Below are 25,817 nucleotides of genomic sequence, written 5' to 3'. Positions count from 1 at the left end.
AAACAACAAAGAAATATCAAAATATTTAAAAATTTAGTTGGCTATGACATCACAATCTTTTTTTTTTTTGACGGATTGAGGTATAAACACACTTTAACATTTCTGTTTGTTTTTGTTGTTTTTCATATTTCTCCTTAAAAAGTCCATAGTTGACAAGTTTTTTGTTAATATAGTCGTATATTTTATTTGTATTTCAAATATTGTATAGTTTTTTGGTTACAATGCCGCAATATACTGCTCAGGAAACGCTAAAATTGTATGAATGCTATCTGACCAACGGTAAAAGTGCAGCCTTAGCATTAAGGGAGTATCGGAGTATCAAAGAAAGTTTCCGGGGCTAAAATACGAAAAAAAAGTTAATAGAATTATTCAGGAATTTTTTTTAATATCGCATCAAAATACAATAATGCCAGAAGTAAACAACCTGCCCAACAAGCAGATGCGTATTAGCATACTAAAAAAATTTGAAAGAAAATGACCGATTGTTTGAAACATTAAATGTAGGTTCTTAAATATTTATATAAAATGTTCCTAAGTAGATGTTAAAATTGTTATTTTTCAAGTGCCTATAACTTTTTATAACGAATTAAATTTCGCTATATAGGGTTTCGACTGTATATTGAAAATATATTACAGTATCACCATATTTAATTTGTTTTACTTATTATTTCTGTTTTTTTTTTTGTTTTATAGATTTATTTATTCAAATTTGTTAGCTTGTTTGGTTAGCCTATAAACTTTAATTATGTATTTCTTTAAATATGAATTCTGAAGTTTTATTAAGTGTTTAGCATAGAGCCGATCTTTTTCAAAATTTCCACGTATTGTTAGCAATAGCAAATATTGTTATATCAAAATATGAAAAAAAAGACACAATCTCAATTTCCGCCTAAACTATGCAAAATTTGAATAGGAATTTCTTAAGAAAGTGACCATTATTTTAACCAAGGATTCCTAAAATGCCGAAATATACAGGGTATTCCATTTAAAATAACAAAGTTAATGTCGGGGGGGGGGATACTTTTTGGACACCCTGTATCTCGTATGGGGTTCCAGAGATCGTGTAGTGTGTCGTTTTATTTGGCAGGCAGCGTACATGGACGTACGACGAAAAGTTCGGTGAAAAAAGCAATCGATACCAAAAAAAAAAAAGATTTTTAGGTAGATAGGTACCGGATTTGGTGTTTTCTATAAATAAGGCGGCTTCTACGAGGCTCTTACCCTTGCATTACCTCGCCGACAGCTCGGCACCCTACCGAGTCGGTAAAGATAATCCCCTGTTTAGTCACAAAGGCAACCGCCGCCATATTTGCGTCCTGGCCTCGCAAACAACGCCTTTTTCGCGGAAACTTTGAACACATTTACACACGTTATAATACTCTTTAGTTAAAAACCGGCAATTAAAAAAAAAACACAAGCAAAAAACCTCCGTTTGGTTGTATGCATTTCAAAAATATATCTGCAATACCGCTTGAGATATTTTAATGATATTCAGCGCACACGTACCATGTCTCGAGAGGCATTGTTTAGGGTACCGCACGCCACTGATTTCTCTTAAAATAAAAATTATTTTTAGAATCTCAAGTCATTTCTAAAGAATTTTAATTTCTAGTGGCCCTTTGAAAAACAAAATTAGAAGACCGTTTTTTTTTTTTACTTTTACACTTTTAATGAAATAACGCAAAATCCTCAGAGTCAGATAAATAATATACGATTCTTTTTTTTAAATCTACCTACTATTAATAATTTTTAACAAAATTGTCTTTTAATAATTTAATAACCACCTTTTGAAAAAAAAGTGGAATATAAAACATACACATATAAAATACATAAATTTTTTTTTTTAGAATCTCAAATCATTTTTAAAGAAATTTAATTTCTCGATCAAATCTGGTCATTATCTCTTATCAGTGAATTAATAACGCATTTCGAGTTATCTTATAGTTCTCGATATTGGAATTCGAGGTGCCTTACGTTTCCTTTTTCTTTTTTTTGTGTTATACTGTTGGTATGGTATTTTTTTTCCTTTTTTTTCGGATATGGTTTTAATGTTTCCAAACTTTTTATTACTGTTATTATTAATACTAATATTTAATCTTCTGTGACGACAAAAGTCTGGGCAGTTAAGCACGTAGAACTATTACTTTACTTAGGTGAGGTATACATAATAGTGTAAGTGTAGTAGTTATAAGGTTTGCTGTGTAGTAATAATTTTTGTGGGCTAAGTTGAATCGTGAACTGATTAAATGAATGCAAATGTCTTTTTTTTTAAGGAAATCAGTGGCTAACAATATAGGGTGTCCATAAAAATAAATAAAAAATCTATTAAAATAAAAATTATTTTTAATTTAAATTTAATTGCCAGTGGAAGACTGTTCTTTATACTTTTACACTTTTAATGAAATAACATAACATCCATACAATCAGATAAATAATAAACGATTCTTATTTTTAAAAAAATCTACCTACTATAAATAATTTTTAACAGAATTATCTTTTAATAACTCATAGACACTAGATACTAGGACCACATTAAATGCAGTACTTCTTCAAAGAATATAGGCAAATTGAATTAGAAAACATCCTATATTCACGCTTTCTTTTCTCGTTTTGGTTAGTTCGCATATTATTTTATATGGGTCGAACTTTGAACAATTTGTTGGGGGTTTGTTTTGATTATTTTCGAGATTTCTGTGCCTTTCAATCCGGTTTAAAGAGATTCCACCAATCTGCAGCTGTCAAATTAAAAAATATAAATGTTAAAGACTTCGACAGATGATAAAATAACTAGAATGTCTGTTTATAATGAATTCCGGCAGAACTACAGTCCTCCAAGGGGCGCTTTTAAATCTTTTGATACAAAGAAAACGAGCAAACTTTTATTTCGAAGCTTAGATGCTAAAACACCAGGAGTTCAGGTTCTAAATTGCAAAATTCTCGGGTACTGAGGCAGTGGTTCTACCCGGAGCAATTTTTTTTTCATTGGGGGGTGAATCACGCCGAATTCTCTCCCCCCCACGCGATCGAAAGTCCCACCGCGCCCCCCGGGTATATTACTCGCGGCATAGAATTCCGGAATATTAAATTAGGGGTGGAAATATCCACGCCATGTGGTCCGGATATATTACGGGAGGGCCCGCGCGAGAGGGAGGGGACGGTGGGCGCCGGAATTCGAGCTTATTAAAAAAAAAATCCTTGCTCGCGCGACTTTTTCCAATCGAGTCTTGACAGTCCCCGAAATAACGATTTCAATATGGATTTTTTCAAAAAAATGTCGGGCGAACGATTATGAAGGAAAACATATTTTTCTGGAAGCTAAAATTGCCAAAAAAAAATTTCAACATTTTTTAACAAAAAAACCGTTCAATTGTGGACACGGACTTTTACTTCTCTGCTAAATTTGAAGTTGATATCTGCAAATTTAGAACACTTAACACATTTCTCATTTAGTACGGAATATCGGGAACGCTCTGTACAATAGGTGAAAACCTTAAATACAAAAATTTTCGCTGTGTATGCGGGCTACATCGCAACATAAAAGAAAGTGAGATCTGAATCATAGTATTTCAGTCATAACCAATTTTCCATAATAGGGGGACCCATTTTTCAGTTTTTTTGAATTTGCGGCGCATCCTGTATATTTTTGAAAAATTGTCAAGAATAAAAGTTTATGGAGTCGTATCTTCTGCGTCTTCTGGTTCAAGAATTTTTTTGGTCTCTTAAATGGTTTTTGTAGGCCCTTGCACAAGCTATTTTTTATTTGTTTAGAATATTTCCCAACCCCCCCCCCCATTTTCACGTCACGGGACAAAGCTGCATAAATGCGCCGAATATGAAGTCGAATTTCGTACACTTATCGTGTTTCATAGCAATGTTTAAAAAACAGTCGAAAATCGCGAAAAAAAGATGGATGCCGGTTTCGGATAGAGGCCATTTCTTACAAGCTTATGTGCCTCGTGGAGGGTTAAAAAGGAGACAGATTTCAATTTTGTAGCGCCAACTGTTCGAAAGTTATTCAGGAACAACCAAAAGACGAGAACGGAGAACGGATCATTTCTCTACCAACGGCGATCCCATAAGGCCTACCGTTAATGAGATATAAAATTTTTATACGAGCGTAGGCACTTTCGAAAATCGATGAAATCGAAAAACAAGGCACTCAAGTAGGAGTGCACGCAGCTGAGTCAGTTTCGCTTGACGTATACGATCTGTGGTCCCGGCGATATCATCGGAATTTTATTTATCGAATTTGTGCGCGGAAGCGGATAGTGCAACGTACGAGTTGCAATGCGACGCGATTTTTCGAAATACCTAAAAAAAAAACGAAAATTCGAAGCTTTATAATGAAAGGGTTCGCGCTCACTTATAAAAATTTATAAGTTTCAGATGACCCTCCAACTTACCGCGCCATACGTTAAACATATCATTAGTTGCTGTTTGGAAGTTGGCAAAAACTAACAATCCCAGTCAGTTCTCAGATCTTCGTCCAATCAGTATCCACATCAACGATCTTTAGATTACTCAAAAGCCTTTGATCGGCTTGACCATAAACTTACGTGCGCCGATTTTTTGAAAACAACTTAGCTAACAGATATCAGAGAGTTACCCTCGACTATGTAAATTCTGAATTTCTCACTGTTTCATCAGGTGTGCCGCAAGGTTCCGCCCTTGGACCTATATTATTCTTAATTTATATTTCTGATATTTATACATCCGTCGAATATTTGAATTTGCATTCATTTGCTGATGACACCCAGCTATTCTACTCCTTCGATTCTAAATTATGTAATCAATTTGGATTTGCGTAACTTATTTCTATATTCTTCTAAGCATAATCTTCAACTTAATGCAAAAAAATGCAGTGTGATGTCCTTTTCTCCTAACGGTGAAGGTTTGAAATTTGTGAATTGTAACAAAAACCTTGGTGACATATTTTATTGTAGACTAAGCTAAATAGTTTTAATACAAGAAAAAGCGGTCGCTACTTTTACCACAACACGGCGTTTTCTCAAAAATCTTTTTCATATAAAGCCCCTAAATTGATCAACAAATTAACGATAGATGTTTTAAACGACTCAATTGAAAGGAAAAAAATTCACCCGTTGAGACGGGCGCCGCTGCTTCGACTTCGACTTCGACGGGCTTTTCAATGGACAAATTGATAAGTTAAACTGTTCCCAGACAAATAGTAATAAGAGCTGACGCATCGGGGTGCTTTTTGTGTCGAGCTCTTCTTGTACCGACAACAATGGTGTGTTCGAACTAGAAGACAATGAGACGATCCCCTACGTACGCGCCGCTGGGGTCGGAAAAAAGCGCCCGTTTCAAGTTTCCGACGTTAAATTTTCGAATCAGACAAAACAATGCAACGAATCGCTAATCATTTTTAATCACCGAAAAAGTGTAGATTTTAATCAAGCGTGATCTTCGTTTTACTAAAAAACTAACCAACTCCTGTTACTTTCGAAAATCGATGAACTCGAATTATCGAAAGTATCTGCGTTCATATAAAAAGTTTATATGTCGGTAACGGTAGGTGCTATGGAATCACCATTGGTACAGAAATTATCACCGTCGAAAAAAAAATTTTTTTTGTCTGTCCGTTCTCCGTGCTCGTTTTTTGGTTTTTCCTGAATAAAAAATAGGGCTAGTTGGTTCAAACGGTGTCACAGGCCGCATCAAGAGCTACAATTTTTGTATTTGCGGTTTTCGTCTATCACATACACTGCTCGGGATTTTTGAAAAAATCCATATTGAAATCGTGATTTCGGGGGCTGTCAAGACGCGATGACGTCATCGATTATCAAGGCGCACTGCATGGTTTCAGAAAAAAAATATTTTCTCGAAAACCATTTACTATTTCCAAAAAATTCTTGAACTAGGACCCGTGGAAAATTCAGGGCTATAACCTTTACTTCGAACAATGACTATCATACACAATGTGCAAAAAATCTAAAATATCCTAAAAATTTCCGATTTTGTGGGTAAATTATTGGCGAAAAATGAAAAACCGTTAAAGATAGGATATTTTTATTTGAAGAGTATCGTAAACCGTGTCATGAGAGAGTTCCAGGTTTCGTCGATTATACGGGGTGCGAGATTTATTTGAGCAAATTTTAATATTTACCGTTGTTTGCTGTAACTTTGAAGTTCGACGAGATGTGAATGACATTTTGTGCATCGTGCATGCACAATTAAATAACATCGATTTAGCGAAAGTTCCATAGTGGTCCACAACAGCACGATAGAAAAACATTGCGTTCCGTTCCCACGAGAAACCGGGAAGCTCTTTCTTTTTAGAATAAAAAGCTGCTTCGTGCTAAGCGCTACGAACTTGCCCCGCCCAGCCACGATTTTTGAAAGCAATCTTGTTCTAAATACAACTGTAAAAGAAGAAGAAAAACCGTAGTTTTTAGATTTTAGGGTTAGAACTGCATTTTTTTATTACTCCGCATTCGGAAAAAACTCCATCGGCGCGCCACTGGCCCGAACCCGAGCCTGCACACCTGGATGCGAATGCGTGAATTCCCTTCAAAGAATTGACCTAACTCCGGCATCCTTATTAGTTGGTAGGACGATTTCGCACAAAAGGATGATGGCCGACTTACACGACGGGAGTGGGGGGCAGCCGGCGGCCTGTTTTGCCGATAAGTCTCTCTCTTGGCAATTATGTACGCCGTAACAATTCAATTAGAACATTATTAAAAAGCAAAGCGAAACAATAAAAACCGGTATTTCCGATCGCTGCCGACGTTCTCGGTGGGCAAAAAAGGTCGCTGCGGCGCCGCCCCGGACGTAGCTTCGGAACTTTTCACGGTCACATCCTCCGCGGCTTCAACTGAACAACCGTCACCTGACGCACAACGTCTTAACTTGCCCCCGAAGTGAACTTTATTATACGTCACGCGATACTCTGCTTTTATCCCGCGCTGAAAAGCGCCCCAGCATTGTCATTCGAGAAGACGCTTCCGCTCCAACAGGTCCGCGGGTTGTGAGAACGCGATCCCAACGAAAAGGCGGCCGTGGAAATCGGAATTTTCGACCGTTGAATGACGTTAGTCGCGTCGCTTTTAAATTAGTTCGCGAAACGTCCGCCTCCATCAACTAGATGGCGCGATTGGCGCATTCCCTGTCCGTTAATCGTCATTTTGTCGGGTGCCTAATAATTTTGTTTTTGTGCAAATAAGACGTAAGTAGTATCACGCTTTGCATGCCTGCCAACTAGATTAAATCTACGCGGATTTAACGCGTTTAAAATTGACTACGCTACCTCGTGTATCGCACAATGGAGCCGTCATTTGTCAGTTCGGGTATTTCGGAGTTTTGTGTGCCGGAAAGCCGGTGCTCCGCATGAATGGACCTTTTAACAGCGCCGGGGGCGTAACAACGGATCCGATCACAAAAGGCACGATCTGTTTGACATCGGAATGACAAATCGCCCTTTTATGACTGCGTAAAATCGCTTGCGGAATCCGTCAATGGTCGCGTTGAAAGGTCGAGATTACAAACATGTTTTAATTTCCGAGTCGGATTTGTACCTGCCCCGGGATCCGCAAGCGTTGCAAAAATCGGTTAACCATGTGGTATTTTTTTCAAAAAAATTATCGCACGCTATGAATTAGTGTTTTCCATCGATGGTTTAATGGAGACGGCGCGCGCGATATATACGTCATCCGCCAGAAAATCGTCAAGCCTTCGATAGCTCAGTTGGTAGAGCGGTGGACTGTAGTGGGAGAAACGTGTCGGACATCCATAGGTCGCTGGTTCAAATCCGGCTCGAAGGATACTTTTTTTTTTTGCTTGAAAAATACTCTTTTGACGCTGATAATAATTTTTCTGAAGGTGGATATTATATTTTCACACACATTTACATACAGGGCAGCCCATCACATTTGCCTCCACTTACGAGAAATTACCGAAACTACCAACCACAAATATTATAAATATAAAATATGTACTATGTACTATGTTTTTAGGTTTTTGTTAATTTGGACGAATTAAGAAAATAATTTTTTTGCCAAATGGAAACCATAAGGATAGGTAGGTTCTAATAGGTGTTAAATTTTTTACACTTCTCTATAACTTTTGTATTTAACATTTATATTAAAATGGTTAATAAAAATTGTAGGTTTTTGTGGGAAAAAATCGAGATTTTTCAATGTAGCATCTAATTCAAATTCTGTTGCATATATCATCGAATCACGGTAATATCAAATACCGCCATAGCAGATGTGAAAACTAGTATTTCTTCTTGGAAAAATTTAAAATATCGGAAAAAAGCTATTGGAATTGTAAAAAACGTACGTTTCACCAGTCTAAAGGCTATTTAATTGATTTTTCGCTATTTTTATTACTCTTAATTCGTTTATTCATTCATTGAAGTTTGTTCATTTTTTCATAAAACCGGTGGATAGACTTGGGCCCGGAGAATTTTATACTCGCGTCGCACTTTTTCGGTGTTCGATGACCTTGCAAGGCCGCCCGCGATTTCTGATGCGGTCGGGCGGTATCGCGTTGCTACGTCACGAGAGCGTAAACAATGGTGAATGTTAAATTGACGCAGGCTTCCTGTCCGTGGCTCGTATCGATGCGATCGTGTCAGATCGCGTTGGTAACGTAACGATAATAATTTGTTTCAACCGGAGCCGGTTTTATAGCATTTTTCTCAACGCGAGGGAGTAATACAGTGTAAATGTCCAATGGAAAATTATATAAGTTGAATAAGAAAAAGTCCAAACTATTTAAATCTGTTTCTAATTAAATATGTCATGTTCTTCTTCATTTGTAAATAGTATTTATTGGTCCAACAAAGGGTAATGCCCAATTTCGTCCAAAAACTATTGACAAAAATTAGCACGCCAACCGTTTGGTCGCGACGTTGTCGGATTTTCGAAAAATCGCCGTTCGGCGGAAAACGAAAACTAAAAGAAACACACATTTTACTTTAGGGACGTGGTTTAATGTATATATATTAGCTAGCTGGGATAGTCTATGACGCGGGCGCTATTTACATATTCTTTACACTTAAACTTAAAATAAAACAGTGAGCAAGTGCCTAAAGTCGGCGTCGTTAAACAGCGAAAAACTGCACGATTTTGCAACGTCGCGCAGTCGGGATATATTGTTATCGCGCCCGTCGATCCGGGGAAATAAACGACAACTTGGCAACGCCGCGTTCCCGACCCGTTTTGCGTATACGAGGCGGCCTATTACTTTTTAACGCCCCGTACACACGGGGTATTTCAAAAAAAAAAAAAACGTCAAAATCTGTTGTTTAAAAATAATCGTTTTTTTTTTGAGACACCCAGTTTATGGGCGAAGGATCTTTCGGCGGAGGCAACGCGCATTGTCTCGACGCCGAACGACCCCCCACCCCCCTCCCGACGAAAATATCGCGTTTTTTCGAAAATAACAGCAATCGACGCGAAAAAAATTTCGAGTTTTCGGAGGCTTTCGATGCCCGTCAAGTGTCTTTCAATTAAATATCATCTAATTGAGACTTTTTTTAAACGCTTTGCGAACCAAGCAGCTGAACTACTCTTTCACATCATTCATAACACAAATCCACATATTATTATTATTATTGCGGATTTTTTTTTATAAATTTATCTATGAAGATTGGCAAGGGTACTCCAATACAGCCTTTCCCAAAAAGTGCCATTCGTAATATTTTATTGTTGTATCTATTTTCATTAAAAATGATCTTTTTCCGCTATATTTGTGGCGCCACATGTACTTGGTTTTTGACCCAACGTCTTTACAGGGTGTTTTCTAAAAGTTCATTTGTGCCTGCGTTCTAAACGTGAACGTTTTTAATGAAATTTGGCGTACATGTACTAGACCTCAACATTTTAAACTTTTTTGTTTTTGGAGATATGGCCAACTTTTTTTCCAAGTGACGTATAAAACAAAACAATATCAATTGTCTGACATATAAGCCTACATCATATTTTTAAAAATGGAACACCGTGTATATTATATATGTGTATTTTCATATAATTTGATAGAGTGTCCCGACTGACAAAGGAAATATATATATGTTTTGACATATGACGAAACAGAGATTTCCAAGGCTGCAAAGAAATTTGCACAAAAACGGTAACGTATCAAATCCTAAAAAGGTATGCTGGAATCATATTGTTTGAAATGAAGAAAATAAGGCAAACATACTAGGATTCTATGAAGCACGTTCAGTTTCCTCTATTGCTAGAGTATATGAAGACACAGGTATTTCTCTGGGATTTGAGTTTTGAAAGAATATAAATATAATGCATTTAAATTCCGTTAAACTCAAAAACTAAGTGCAGAACAATGACAAAAGAGTTGTGTTTAGATTTTTTAAATAGACGTAATGAGAACAATAATTTTTTGAAAAACATTTTATGGACTGATGAAAGTTCGGTCTTTAAGTAATACTAGAAAAATACGTGAAATAAAAACCCAGGGGTACCAATCAATTAATGTATGGTGTGGTATCATAGATGGGTCGGATATTTATATATCAAAAGTATATTATTTGCAACTCCTAGAGCACCGACACAATATATAAAAAATTCACCCCTAAATATATGAGCGCTGCTTATATGGCAAGCAAGAGGCAAGAGGGTGTCCCTCAAGATATCATACAATTAGGGTGATGAAAAATGGTGGTCACCTACGGCAGTATTTAGAATAGTTAAAGAATTTTTTACTTTGTTCTACTTTGCAGTCAGTCACGTCACTTAATATGTTACCGTTTTCTGCCAATTGCTTTGCGAGCCTTGGAAATATCTGTTTTGAATGAGCTCAGTGCTCTGTATAAAGGCTAATATACTGACGACGAGCCGCGGTTGCACTTTTATTATACAGAAAGTAGACTCGCACTCTTTGAAATAAGAACGCACGGGACATTTTCGAAAGTCCTCGAAAAAACGAACCGCCCTCTGTATTTTGCGCGACGCTCCCTTTTCGGGCGTACGCAATTTTTCGACTACGCGTTTCGTCACAACGACAGGAACTTCATCAGGGCGTCGTAGATGAGACGGGGGTTGATGGTGCCGTCCGCGGTATACCGCACCCCTCTCAGCGAGCCGTCGTCGTTGCTGACCACTCCATACTCGCCTACGATGAACCCGTCCGCCGTTCTTTCCTCCACCCTGTACTTCCGGTAGTTCCGGCCCTCCACCACGTAGCCGACCTTCTGGCCGTCCTCCTCCTTGGAGGCGGCGTCGATAGTCGGCGTCTTCGCCTGGACGCCGTGCGTTCTACCGTTCGTTTCTACGCTGAGGGTCTCGTCGACCTCGTAGTTTTGCTCCGGCCGGCCGTAGACGCGTCTCCCGTCGGAGGCGGCGCCCTTGCCCGCCGCCTCCGGCGCCGCCCGGATGACGGTGCTGTAGGAGACGGACCTCGCGCGGCCCGCCGCCTCCCGCGGCCCGTCGTGGTAGATGAAACTGTGATGGAACGGGGGCGGCTGGCGGGCGCCGCCCCCGACTCCTATCAGCTCGGACACGTTGAAACGAGGCGTGGCCAGGTCGCGGTTGTCCCGCGGGGCGACGCTTTTCGCGTCTGCGGGCGTCGTCGTCGTCGGGGGCGGCGCCTCCGTCGTCTCCTCCGGCGAAGTCTCCCTCGAGGCGCGCGCGTAGGGCTCGGTCGCGTCCTCGAAGGGCTGGGGGCGGGGGTTGCGGCGCATCGAAGACTCGAGGAACACGGAGAGGAAGTCCTGGCCGGCGAGGACGCCGTCGTCGGGGGCGGATTCGCCGCCCAAGGGCGCGCTGGTCACGCGCGTCACCTTGTGAAAACCAAGAATTAGTATACAGTCGAAAAAGGGACTGCTTTTTTTGACTTAATAAACAGTTATAGGCACTTGAAAAATAAACAACACGCATATGTGTTCTGTAATATTTATTTAATTTATATACATATTTTAACATCTACTTAGGAACATTATATATAAATATTTCAGAACTACATTTAATGTTTCAAATAATCGGTCATTTTCTTTTGAATTTTTTTAGTATGTCAATACGTATCTCGTACTCTGGCTTGCATTTTCACCATTTCTTGTTCTTCTTCTTCTTCTTGGTGCTCTTCCTCGTCTTTTCTAGCTTGTTGTAATATGGATTCCTCTGTCAAGTCTGCTGTTGTAGGCAAATCCTGACCTATCACCGTAAAATCTTGCAACTCCTCACTTGTAAACGTAATTGTTGTTTGAAACTGCTGTGTCCACTAGCTTAGTGGCTGATCATCTTCCAAGTCCTATTCGCATTCTGTCCCGGTAATAAGTCCTGCATGACTAATAAAGTTGACTGCATTTGTCTTCGGACTCGATCATTTCCACTAAAATGTTTTACCTGTATCGACTCTTAAAACTTTTTATTAGGCTCTGGTCCATCGTAATACACTTGTTACTTTCGAACATCGATGAAGTCGAATTTTTCGCAAGTAGGCCCTCTGGGATCGCCGTTGGTACAGAAATGATCACCCTCAAAAAAAAATTTTTTTGTCTCTCTGTTCTCCGTTCTCGTCTTTTGGTTTTTCCTGAATAACTTTCGAACCGTTGGAGCTACAAAATTGAAATTTGCCTCCTTTCTAAGCTTCCAAGAGCCACATAAGTTTATAAGAAATGGCCCCGATCCAACGCCGATATCCATCTTTTTTTCGCGATTTTCGACTGTTTTCTGGATCTTGCTATGAAACTCGATAATTGTCCGAAATTTGAAGCAATCGACTTCATATTTCCACGTATGTGCACCTTTGCCCCGTGACGGAACCTATTGAAAATGGGGGGGCTGGCGGGTCGGGAAATATTCTAAAAAAATAAAAAATCGCGCGTGCCAGGGTCTACAAAAAACATCATTTTTCAAAAATTGTTTAAGAAACCAAATAAAATTCTTGAACCAGAAGTAGCAGAAGATACGACTCTATAAACTTTTATTCTTGACAATTTTTCAAAAATATACAGGGTGCGCGGCAAATTCAAAAAAACTGAAAAATGGGTCCCCCTATTATTTAAAATCGGTTATAACTGAAAGACTATGATTCAGATCTTACTTTCTTTTATATTTAGATATAGAACTATCAACACAATAGGAAATTTTTTAAAAAACAATAAAACGAAGTGCCCAGGTGTCTACAGGTCGAAATGCGAATCTTGTCCTAAAATTCATATTGGACAAACAGGTAGATCCTCCAAGAAACGCATTAACTAACATGAAAAGCGTTTAAAAACAATAGTCTAGATTCTAATTATGCTACACACTTAAACACATTTTTGACGACAATTCTGATATTTTACATGCAACCACAAAAAGTAGAAAATTAAATCTATTGGAAGCCATGGGGATTAACAAAATGAGACATTCAAATGTATTGCTTAACGATCAGTTAGATTTAAATTTAATTAGATTTAAATACCTCTCCTTTATTGAATTCTCGCAACAACATTAATTAAGGTTTTATGGTCATTTTTCGGTATATATAGTAGCAGGTAGTTTGTAAATATTACATTTGATAAAGACACGGTGTTGTCGAAACAATTGTCATGTGAAAATATATAATTTCGTGGAAATCTGAACTTTTAATAATTCTATGTATGGAAGGTGTTTACATTTATCGTTATCTTTCGTGGGTTGCTTCTATATATCATTTTCGCGAGAGAAAGAGAGATTGTCTTACGCGTTACGATAGGCGATTGTTGCGCAAACATTTAAGGTCACGGGTGGATATATCGACGACACTCCCTTGAAACGTTACGTTCGCTGAAACTAGACACGCATACATACACACACACACGGGAAGAAAAGGAAAAACAACCAAGGCCCGATTTTGCCAGCTGTTATCGGGCTCCTATCACTGGTTTCATGACATTTTCTTAAATGAGACACCCCGTATATATCAAAACCATAAAATATATAGAACTCAGAGCGAGAACTAAGACCAAATTAAGACACCCCTCTATCTTATCTCAATTAGCAAATAAATACAAGAAGTGTTGGACCCTACGTGTATATTTTATTCACAGTATTTTTATGTATACAGAGGACAATAACCGACTTTATTTTTTAAAATGGAACACCTTGTATTTAACGCTTTTATTGGGTTTGGAATTTAACTCTGTATCATTTTATGTAGATAGCTTTTATTACAAACATTGACGGAAAGCGCGAATCACCTTTTTATTTTAAAAAGAGGGCGCTTCGCGGATTCTTGTCCTAGAGGGACGCATCGTTTTTCTATCGTGTTCCTGCGGACCACTATGGAAAAAAACCTAAAAAAAAATCAAAAACTAAAAAAAAATACTTCGCGTTATTTCATTGTTCAAAATTTAAGGAGTGTAAGTGCGGGTCCAGATTCCAATTTCTCTCCCAAGTCTGAAGTCTTCAGCTGCAAATTTGGAGTACTTATTATGTTTTTTAATATTTGCACGGAATATCGCGAACACCATGTGTTTATGTGGGCTATATCGTCATGTAAAAGAAACTGACATCTAAAACACATATTTGAAATTTTTTTAATAATAGTTTCAGTTCTTTTGAATTTGTATATTTTTGAAAAATTGTCAAGGATAAAAGTTTATGGAGTGGTTTCCTCTGCGGCTTCTGGTTCAAGAATTTTTCCGGTCTCGTAAACGGTTTTTGAAAAATGGTAAAAGTATTTTTGAAAAATTAAAAATCGCGTTTGCAAGGATCCAAGAGAAAGATCATTTGATCGTTTGTGCTATCGAAAAAATTCTTGAACGGGAAGACGCAGAAGATTTGGCAACATAAACATCTATTCTTGACAATTTTTAAAAAATATCCAAATTCAAAAAAAAACTGGAAGATGGGTCCCCCCATTATTGAAAAGTGGCCATAATTAAAAGACCGTGTTTCGCAAATCAGTTTCTTTTACATGACGATATAGCTCGCATTGACAGCTAAAACTTTTGTATTTAAGATTTTCACCTATTGTACAGGATGTTCAAGATATTAAGTGCTATATTCAAAAATTAACAGGTGTCTCAAATTTGCAGCTATCGACTTCAGATTGGGCAGAAGGGTAGAAGTCCACACCCACATTTCATCTGTCATAACAGAACTTGCTCAAATCCCGCAAAGCAATTTTTTAAAAATTTTGATTTTTTTTTGTCATATTTTGACTTCCAGAAAAACATTATTTTCTCGAAAACTATTAACCCGATAGACAAAATTTATCAACCAGGAGATGGAGGAAATCCGGAACTATATCCATTTCCATTACATACAGCGCTTTCCAATTATAGACAAAAATCTAAAAGACTACAAAAAATTCTTGAACCAGGAAGCGTGGAAAGTCCAGGGCTATAACCTCTAATTCGAACAATGATTGTATCATATACAGGGTGTGTCGTTTATTTGCAAAAAATCTAAAAGATCCTAAAAATTTCCGTTTTTGTGGCTAAATTATTGGCGATAAATGAAGTTTTGAAGTTCGACGAGATGTGAAGGACACTTTATACAGGGTGCATGCGCAATTAAATTACATCGGTTTTGGGAAAGTTCAATAGTGGTCCGCATGAGCACGATAGAAAAACACCACGAGAAACCGCGAAGCTCTTTGTTTTTAAATAAAAAGCTGCTTCGCGCTACGCACTACGAACTTGCCCCGCCCAGCGGCGATTTTTCGAAAGCAATCTTGTTTATTTACGTAGGCGAGAACAGGGTACTCGAAAACCGACAAAAATTGCGTAATCGCAATGCACACATATATATATATATATATTGGCGATTACGTGCGATCAATAAAACCCTCGAACGGTAAATGGCGGTCTTCGATAGGAATTGACGCAATGAAAAAGTCAATTGGACTGAGGCAGACAAACCGATAGCGCTTATGTCAATTGTTTACGTCTCGGCGGATGCCGCAGAATTACCTAAATGCAGATGCGACACCAGACTTTTTTTTCTGGTTTCAGTTAAATGCCATTCCTGTGTTTCCTATAGATTAATATTAGCTAAGGTTAAATTAAGTCCAGCTGTTTTTGTGTTGTTGGCATTTTAAACCCTTTTTTTTTTCAATTCACTCAATTTGTTTGATATTGTGTTTTCTAGGTTTTACAGGTTTCTGTCTATTAGGAAGTGATTTCCTTAGATGAAAACACTCCACAACATATCTTGATTATCTTTCAATCAAAAGAGCGGCTAGATAGTCAATATCCTTACTACCCTCCAGAATTGAATTTCGCAAGATTTAAAAAAAGTGATACGGCACTACTCGTTTAGCGATAATTTAAAAACCACGCGACTGTCGCCATCTAGCGCTGGGTAGCGAAACCGTCGTCCTCTAGGGATGACTAAATAGGAAGACGATAGACGCCCGAAGAACGCAATTACTTTGTTAATTACTTCTTGACGGAACTTTCGTTTATTATGCAGAAGGCCTCGGGATCCCACGCTTTGCGGAAACGCACCCACATCGGTAGTTTCCGCCAATAACAAGCTTGCTTATGGACGGTCATCTTTTTTTTTTTAATCCCAATTCGAAAAACGGCATCCTAAGCCTCGGAGCGCGTTAACAGTTAGCAAGGATTTCGACTCCCTGATCGCCCGATTTTATACCTCTTGAATTTCTCACTTTTTCTTTTACACTGATAAATAAACAAGAGAGTCTATAACCGATGATTTTTGATGATGTGACAATTCTTTTTTAAATTACATTAACTCATTATATAATCGTATACAATTCACTATCGAGATTGAATAGGATAACTCTATAATTTATATTTATATAATATAAACCTTCACACACGGACAGACACAGTCATAAATAACGGCTCAAATCAGCCTTATACACACAAAATGGCTGCATTTCACTCTTTTATACACAGACTTCTTAATACGCCACTCTCAACAGGAAATTACAACAAAGAACGTGATATCGTTAAACAAATTGCACTGAACAACGGCTACAATCCGTCCATTATTGATAAAATTATAAATAAAAAACAAATCCAGACAACAGTAAACTCTATTTATCCGAAACCTACAGAACACGAACAATTTGAAACATAGTAGAACCCGGCGAAGAAGTTTCAAAACATTTTTCAAAATGAGGTTTTAAAATAGTTTCAGAACTAACAACACAATAGGAAAATTTTTAAAAATCAATAAAACGAAGTGTCCAAACTCTCAAACATCGCATTAACGAACATAAAAGGGCGTTTAAAAACAATAGATTTTAATTATGCTTAATACAGAAAAACATATTTTTGACGACAGTTTTGATATTTTACATACAGCCACAAAAAGTAGAAAATCAAATTTATTGGAAGCCATGGAAATTAACAAAACGAGACGCTCAAATGTATTGCTTAACGATCAATTAGATTTAAATATGTCTCCATGATTAAACTTAAATTCTCACAACATTAATTAAGGTTTAATCGTCATTTTTCGGTATATATAGAAGCAGGTAATTTGTGAATATTACATTTGATAAAGACACGGTGTTGTCGAAACAATTGTCATGTGAAAACATATAATTTCGTGGAAATCTGAACTTTTAGTTGTTACCACCTCAGTTCAATGTTATCTTTTGGACAATTCTATGGATTTAGCTTAAAGCCGGAGCATTCGAGAATCTGATAAATTTTACAATAACAAATTTAAATAGTTACTATCAGTGACAATTATTATATATAACATTAGGGGTGAGTTTAGCAAAGCCAAAATTTGGGTAAATTTAGTCAAATTCAGTCAAAAATAAATCGAAAAACTACAGAAAATAATAAAATATAGGTAAAAAATTATAGGATTTTAGTAGAACGAGTTTAATTATAAAGAAATAGTACTGGCCTTATTTAAAATGACGTTAATTTTTTAATATTTGCATATTAGAGGTTTTCGCTTGCACATTTTTCGCTCCTAATTTATGAATTACCCCGTACATTAACAATTGTTTTCGATACGCGAGGCGCTTTCATGCGGATTACAGCTTTCGCAGTGGTCCGCCCTGTATAAAATAGACCGCCATTACGAAATTACGAAACGTCACTTTCTTCTTTGAGGTTAGGTCGGCGGCGGTCGTATGTGGGTCGGCATTTCTGGTATTCGGCCGTATTTTTATTTTTTTTTAACGAAATGATCGGAGTTAAGGACACGAACATGCGGGCGATTAAAGTTACGCAAGCGTTGAGCGAATTTTTTTTTTTCGATTCGATTGCGGAAAAAATAATGTCGAAATCGAAGTCGACAAAAGGAAAAGAAAACCCGGCGATGTTTGACTTGATTTGAAGAAAAAAAAAAGGAAAAATAAAGATAATATAAAACGAAGGCGGAAAGAATTGCTTTACGAGGAAAGAAAATGTAAAGTCTCTAGCGAATAAAGAAGAAACCAGAGGAAATCTCCTTCAAAAATTTAGATAAATATTTTCTCATAGGGAAGTTTTTCCAAAATATATACCTATATTTTCCCGCATTCAGTATATTGTTTCAATATATCCCCGTATTTCTCCTTATTTTCCCGTGATTTCTCATATTACCTAAATATTTCTCCGTATTTTCCTATATTTCCTCGATATTTAGAAGTATTACCTAAATATTTCTTCATATTTCCCCTTATTTTCTCGTATTACTTTAATGTTTTCCCGTATTTCCTTGTGTTTCGTCATATTACCCGGATTACCAAATGTTTCCCTATATTTTCCAGTATTGACTCGTATCACCCAAATATTTCCTCGCCTTTGCTTATATTCGTTCAATATATTACCATAATATTTCCCCGTATTTCCTGCTATTGCCCAAATATTTCTTCGTCATTTCCCTATATTTCCTCAATATTTCCCGTGTTTTCTCGTGTTACCCTAATATTTAATAATATATAGTCCACCGTTGTATTATCCAAATATATTTTCCAGTATTTCCTTCTTTCACCCAAATATTGCCCCGCGTTCTTTCAATATATCCCCATATTTACTCATTTTTCCATAATATCTTCCCGTAATTCATTATATTTACTCAATATTTCCCCATGTTTCCTCATATTACCTAAATATTTCGACATATTTCCTCCTATTGCCCAAATATTTATCCATGTTTCCCTATAGTTCTGCAATATTTCCCCGTATTTCTTCGTATTGTTCTAAAATTTCCTTTCCGTATTTCCTCGTATCACCCAAGTATTTTCCCAAATTTCCCTATATTCTCCAATATATATAGGGGTTGTTTAACCCTAATATTTCCCTGTAATTCCTTATATTTCTCCGTTTTCCTCCTATTAACTGAATATTTCCTCGTATTTCTTCCTATTTACGAAATAATTTTCCACATTTTTTTATATTTACTCGATATATGTCACCGTATTTCCTCGTATTGCCTAAATATTTCCCCGAATTTCCTCCCATTACCCAAATATTTCTTCATATTTCCCAAGTTTTCCTCCGTATTTCCTGGTATTACCCTAATATTTCCCCGTATTTCTTCGTATTGTTCTAAAATTTCCTTTCCGTATTTCCTCGAATCACCCAAGTATTTTCCCAAATTTCTCTATATTCTCCAATATATATAGGGGTTATTTAACCCTAATATTTTCCTGTAATTCCTTATATTTCTCCGTTTTCCTCCTATTACCTAAATATTTCCTCGTATTTCTTCGTATTTACGAAATAATTTTCCACATTTTTTTATATTTACTCAATATATGTCACCGTATTTCCTCGTATTGCCTAAATATTTCCCCGAATTCCCTCCCATTACCCAAATATTTCTTCATATTTCCCAAGTTTTCCTCCGTATTTCCTGGTATTACCCTAATATTTCCCCGTATTTCTTCGTATTGTTCTAAAATTTCCTTTCCGTATTTCCTCGAATCACCCAAGTATTTTCCCAAATTTCTCTATATTCTCCAATATATATAGGGGTTATTTAACCCTAATATTTTCCTGTAATTCCTTATATTTCTCCGTTTTCCTCCTATTACCTAAATATTTCCTCGTATTTCTTCGTATTTACGAAATAATTTTCCACATTTTTTTATATTTACTCAATATATGTCACCGTATTTCCTCGTATTGCCTAAATATTTCCCCGAATTCCCTCCCATTACCCAAATATTTCTTCATATTTCCCAAGTTTTCCTCCGTATTTCCTGGTATTACCCTAATATTTCGCCGTATTTCTTCGTATCACCGTATTTCCTCGTATTACTTCGTAACACTTGTTTACTGTAATACTTGTTTTTAGCTATTGTTTTTTTTACTGACTTCATTTGTATGATATCATATATTTCAGTTATTAATAAAATCTTGATCGAATTTTTCTTTGTTTATGTCATTTTTCGTCTAATATAGTTTTCCTTAACTTCTAAATTATTATTTTTATTATTTATATCGAAATTTTTTCCTTTTTCAATAGTTAATTCGATTTTTTTCAATTATCGAGTTAACGCTCTTAGAAAAGAAATCTGTGTATTTAATCAAGTAATACGGAGAGATTAGAAAATATATATATTTTTTTAATAACTTCAGCCAATCATTTCAGGTTAATTTTTTAGGTTTTTTTTTTACAATTATTTTCAAGAATTTCCATGTTAAGCATGCAAATATCTTTCGTCACTTCAGAACAAGCACAAAAGGCAACTAGTAAATAACGATAGAGTAACATTCATTATCTGATTGATGAGAAATTGGTAAATACAAAACTTGTAAAGATTACCAGATGGATAATCAAAATTATGCATTTTTTTTTTGCTTCTGCTTAAAATCCAAACGTTGCTGTCACGAAAATGTAAGAACAATATAATATATATTTACCTACGCATTAACCTTGACCATTTTTAATTGTATAAATAGCATTGTCCAAGGCCGACATTTTGATTTGCGCGGAGAAAAAACACTTGCGGATAAAAACCGTCGGCACTGCACCGTTCTCTCTCGGCCTTGATGGCGCCTCAACCCCAAATACAAATTCGTCGGACGGGTTGCCTAATAATTGGGATGCCGGGGCGACGTCGACGGGCGATCAGGCGTCGAACCTTCGCTTACGATTTAAACAAAATATGCACGGCGAATGTCTTCAATTAGTACCCAGAGTACGTTTTAAAAAGAAAAATTCCAGTTGCAAAGTCTATAACACGTTTGTTACTATCGCTATAACTACTGCACGAACACGTTTCATTTGTTTAACCGCTGTTGACAAATTTAAACTCATACTAAAGCATATTAAATTGTCTTCCAAATAGCGTGTTTATTTTTTGGGTCAGATGAATAATTTCCAAAAAAAAAAACAGGAAACCAAATCTGCTCTTAAAGGAAAAATAAGGAAATCGATGGCGTTGCCAATATTTTACAAGAAATTTTGTAACTCAAACTTTTTTTTGTAAACTCTCAACGCTTTGTAATTTTTTTGTAAGTCAAATTGTAACCACTTGTAAAAAAATAAAGGATTTGATTTTTCCGCTTCAACCACTCCATATTTTTAAATCGCCCTTAAAAAAGTTGCGTTTTTTTTGCGAAACTGGGATGTTTTATAAGGAATTTTGTAGATCAAATTTTAATCACTTGTAAAAAATTAACGAGCCGGTTTTTCCGCTTCAAATTTTAAACCGTTGTAGTACAAGATCTCAGCTATTTGCTGATAATGACTCCATATTTTTAAATCGATCTCGAAACTCGAATGTTTTATAAGAAATTTTTAACTCAGACTTTAATCACTTGTATAAAATTAAAGAGTCCGTTTTTCCGCTTCAGATTTGAGACATTATTTTTAAATCGCCCTCAAAAAAAGTTGTTGTGAAAAATCGTACAAATTTACGACTTTTGCGAGACATTTCTCGACGAAAACTTTAATCGCGACGGCCCCATATTTCGTCGCCGCCCTCAGACGACCTTTCCCGCCGCCGCCGCTTTCGGAATTCCGAAGCAGAAGCGCTCGACGAGAGCCAATAATTCGTTACGACGGCGCCCGCTTTATCGCGCCAACAAAAAAAAAAGACAAGCGCGCCCGATTAAAAAGGCGTATCGCGCGACGGGCGACCATGGCGCCGGGCAGCGCATAAAACGCGGACGTGGCAATGAACGTCCTTCGCGTGACGTACGCCGCGAAATCCTCACGTAACCCTCCGCTCGTTGTTTGTTTCGGTTAACGCGGGGACGCAGGCGGCCGCGGATGACACTGATCGATATACGTCGCGCGCGCTTACGTCACGAAGAAATTCCACGGCTATCTCGATCGGGCGGGCGCCGCGGGGATGAAGCTCGAACACGCAAATGTGAATTTAGTTGTTCGTCTCGCGGTAAGGGGCGCTGTTTTCTCAATTTTCATCGCCGTGGAACTATTCAAAATTTATTTATTGCTGCTCTATTAACTGCGGCGGTGGGCGAGTGTCCAGGACACGTTGCCCACTGAAAGCAAAGGAGAGTATCGGTGTTATGCTAGTGTCATCAAGATCGCTTATTGACATTAAGCCAAGAAAGTCTATTGGATTATCATTTTCAATTTCGATAGCAGATTGCAATTTAAATTGATTTTTTTAAAATATTTTTGAAACATTTTCTTATTTAGTACATTTTAATGAAGTTGTTATTTGAATTTGATAAGATTTAAATTGTAATCTGGTAAGTTCTTTTTACAGGTGGGTGACTCTTTTTACTTGCTAGAACTTAAATACGTAAATACGTAAATAAAAATACTACGCCACTCTCAACAGAAAATTACGGCAAAAAACTTAATAACATTAAACAAATTGCACTGAACAACGGCTACAATCCGTCCATTATAGATAAAATTACAAACAAAAAAACAACAATAAACTCTATTTATCCGAAACGTAATATAGAACACGAACAATTTAAAACAATTACATACATAGGAGAACCCAGTGAAAAAGTTTCAAAACATTTGTCAAAATGTGGTTTAAAAATAGCTTTCAGAACAAACAAGATAATGGGAAAATTTTTAAAAAACAATAAAACGAAATGTCGGAAATCTCAAAAATCAGGTGTCTACAGGTTGAAATGCGGATCTTGTCCTAAAATACGAGGGCAGCGCCAAAATTTCCCGACTTGAATATGAAAAAGTAGAGTAACAATTTTTTATATATTTTTCAATATAATCCCCCTTAACTTCAATACACGTATTACATCTCTTCATTAACAACTGAATCCCTTTTGGTTTGTCGGCAAAATGAGCTAAACCAGCCTCTTTTAACTCTACTTCGTCGTTAAACCGCCGTCCACGTAAGTCCTTTTTCAAATATCCAAACAAATAATAGTCGCTGGGGGCCATATCTGGACTATAGGGTGGATGATCACGACATCAAGCTTTATTATAGGTCCGTTAATCACGGGGTCGTAAAAGCGCTATATTCCTGGTCCATATAGAATGTATTAACTATTGCCCATTCTTGAGCAAGTCGAGCAAGTGATGATCGGCGAGACGTCAGCGTAATATTCGTAAACAGTATCGCAGTCGGCTATGGAAGTTTCTTTGAAAAACAAATGAAAATAAAAAGCGCCTTTGGCGACACAGAGGTGCGGCTCGGAAAGTGGAATATCACGCTGAAAAATTTGCAGGCGTGAGAACGCGACAAGAAAGACACTTTTAAAACGGTTTTTTCATTATCATTAGCGTTATATCGATATGTATGCTTTTTTTTCTAAATTAAGCAACGCGGAGTATGCAACGGAAAAATCGTTAGTCGAGTTGAACAGTGTCGCTAAAAATGCCGGTCCAAGGTCGTCGGCCAACAATGGCGGTCGACAGTAAGCCACGCTTACAGGGTGTGCCAGTGCATACTAAAAATACTAAAATTTTGAAAAAAAAAAAAAAGCAGGCATGTCCAGAGGAAGGAAGTGCCTGAAATGACGAGTCCCTAAAATTGCCGCCAGGCGGCGCGCAGCGATTCAAATTAGGTGGTTTACATATTGAAAAACGGTTTTTGAAAAAATCGCTGCCCAGAAAAGTTTTTAATGTTCTTCTTTCGACTTTATTTATTACTGTAACATTTATGCCGCGAAATCTGACACCTTTAATACAGCCAACGGACTAGAACTTTATCAGAATTACCAAGTTATTTTATCGTAAAAACCTACTAAGCCAGTTATTGTCAAAATGCACAGAGTGCTATAAACCTCTATGACTCGAACTTGAATGGACTGTGAAAAACGTTCGAGTTATAGGGAGAAAAAATGCATATGTACTTTAGGTATGATATTTTTTTATTAAAAAAAAATCTAAACAACCGAACAATGCTAATTACTAGACCTAAAGTACGAACAAAAAACAATAAAAATAGCGCCAGCCAGGCTGTGCTTGCTTTTAAATGTTCATTTTCCAGCCTGTCATGTCATATTTTTTCAAATCTCCGTTTTTTCATCAATTATTGTTAATGTTTTAAGTTTTCGCGAGCAATAGCCCTAAACAAACTTAAATCAGTTGGGGAATGAAATAAAAATTGATTGTCACTCGGAAAAAGATGACAATGACAATACTGTGTCAAATGCAGAAGACAAGCCTGTTTCAACGAGCCGATCTGTTAATGACGTTATCCAATGGGCTGAAGAAAATGGCGATGTAGTAGAATATAACAGCTTGATTGTATTGCATGATTGAAGGCAGAAAATTGTAGAAATCAACCTAAAAACAAAGTTTAAACAGCCTAAACTGACGTCATTTTTCACGCATGTTCATATTTTCAATATTTTTTGGTGAGTTTTGACGATGACAATAATTCTCTGCGTACTGTCATATAGGGAAGAGGTTTTTATTTTTTTAGCGTACGTCGGACCGAAAAACATCAAGAAACTAAATTTCTTTGGAAATGACTTTAGATTGTAAGGATATTTTCTTTTAAAGAGAAATCAGTGGCGTACCATCAATTTCTCCCAAAATATAAATGATCACCCGGTACCCATTATTATTATTAAATTATTTCCAGAAATTGATTCGAAAGAGAACAAGCGTTAAATCGCGGTCGGCCGTATTAATTGAACTTGGCCGTCGGGTAAACAACCCGCGCTAATGCGGTTTTCCTTATTTCGTCCGAAAACAAAGAATCGTCGCGCCAAAGGTCAAAAACCGTCTCGACCGGCGACAATCGAGGAAGCTCGGTCGTTTTCGGCGCGTCGAGCTAACGAAAAAAAAAAACGGAAAAAATGCACGGGCGCGGAATTTTTGACAAGGTCGCGTACTTTTCATTGTTGCCGCGGGAAAGCGTGACGTCACCGGCCGACCTTGCGGTGAAGGCGCGGGGGTGTCACTTTTCGGTAGCGTAGGAATTTCGGCGCGTAGCCTCTCGTCCATGCCGATCGCAGACCACGAAAACAACGACGAAAACGTCGAAAGATATCGACGTCTTTCTCATCTATTGTTATGTTTACGAGATTTTCGATCACCGGACAGAGCGCATCGAGTCCGGCATGAAAAAAGCACAAAAAAACGCGGGCTACTCACTAATAGCGTCATGAGGACCCACTGGACAAGAACGAAGAGCAGAGCAGGGGCGGCTGTGGCACACATTTCGAGCTGTCACATCGCGTCGCGCTCTCTCTCTCTCTTTCTCTTTCTCTGTGCGCTCGTTCGTCCTCGTCGTCCGCACCCCGACGAAACTCGCGATAAACTGAGCGGCGGTGGCCGGTTCTTCGGCGGGCCGCTCCCGTGGCCCGCGCCCGGAACCCGCCAATTCGACTCCGGACCCCGAGGTCGAGCCGTTCACTCTGTGGTCCGTGCCGAACGTCGGTCGTCCGCGATCCGTGCCTCGCGTAATCGCCGCGTAACGCGCGCTCCTTGGTTCGGTTCGCAAAGATTTTGTCGAGAAATTTGCCAGATAAAAGCGCGAGTTATTTTTTATTAAATTTGGAATAGTGGAAATTCTACTGCTGTCCACTG

General features: G+C 37.5%; 1 protein-coding gene and 1 non-coding gene across 2 annotated transcripts; one reads left to right on the top strand and one right to left on the bottom strand.

Annotated features, from left to right (window-relative positions):
• The first annotated feature begins 7,692 nt into the window (after positions 1 to 7,692).
• Trnay-gua (transfer RNA tyrosine (anticodon GUA)) lies at positions 7,693 to 7,784 on the top strand. The gene is given in 2 exon segments: positions 7,693 to 7,729; positions 7,749 to 7,784. It is a non-coding gene; the product is annotated as a tRNA-Tyr (tRNA).
• Positions 7,785 to 8,952: 1,168 nt separating this feature from the next.
• LOC132701086 (uncharacterized) lies at positions 8,953 to 25,520 on the bottom strand. Its single transcript, XM_060668762.1, has 2 exons — positions 25,383 to 25,520; positions 8,953 to 11,767 (listed from the first exon to the last, which is right to left on the bottom strand). The coding sequence occupies exons 1-2, from the start codon at positions 25,446 to 25,448 to the stop codon at positions 10,982 to 10,984; spliced, it is 852 nt and encodes a 283-aa protein (XP_060524745.1). The 5' UTR covers positions 25,449 to 25,520; the 3' UTR covers positions 8,953 to 10,981.
• Positions 25,521 to 25,817: the final 297 nt, after the last annotated feature.

The sequence above is a fragment of the Cylas formicarius genome, unplaced genomic scaffold (genome assembly GCF_029955315.1).
Source record: "Cylas formicarius isolate icCylForm1 unplaced genomic scaffold, icCylForm1.1 PGA_scaffold_4__25_contigs__length_36172078, whole genome shotgun sequence".
Classification (NCBI taxonomy): domain Eukaryota; kingdom Metazoa; phylum Arthropoda; class Insecta; order Coleoptera; family Brentidae; genus Cylas; species Cylas formicarius.
The sequence above is the reverse complement of the archived record's forward strand: the minus strand, read 5'-3'. Positions and strand labels throughout refer to the sequence as shown.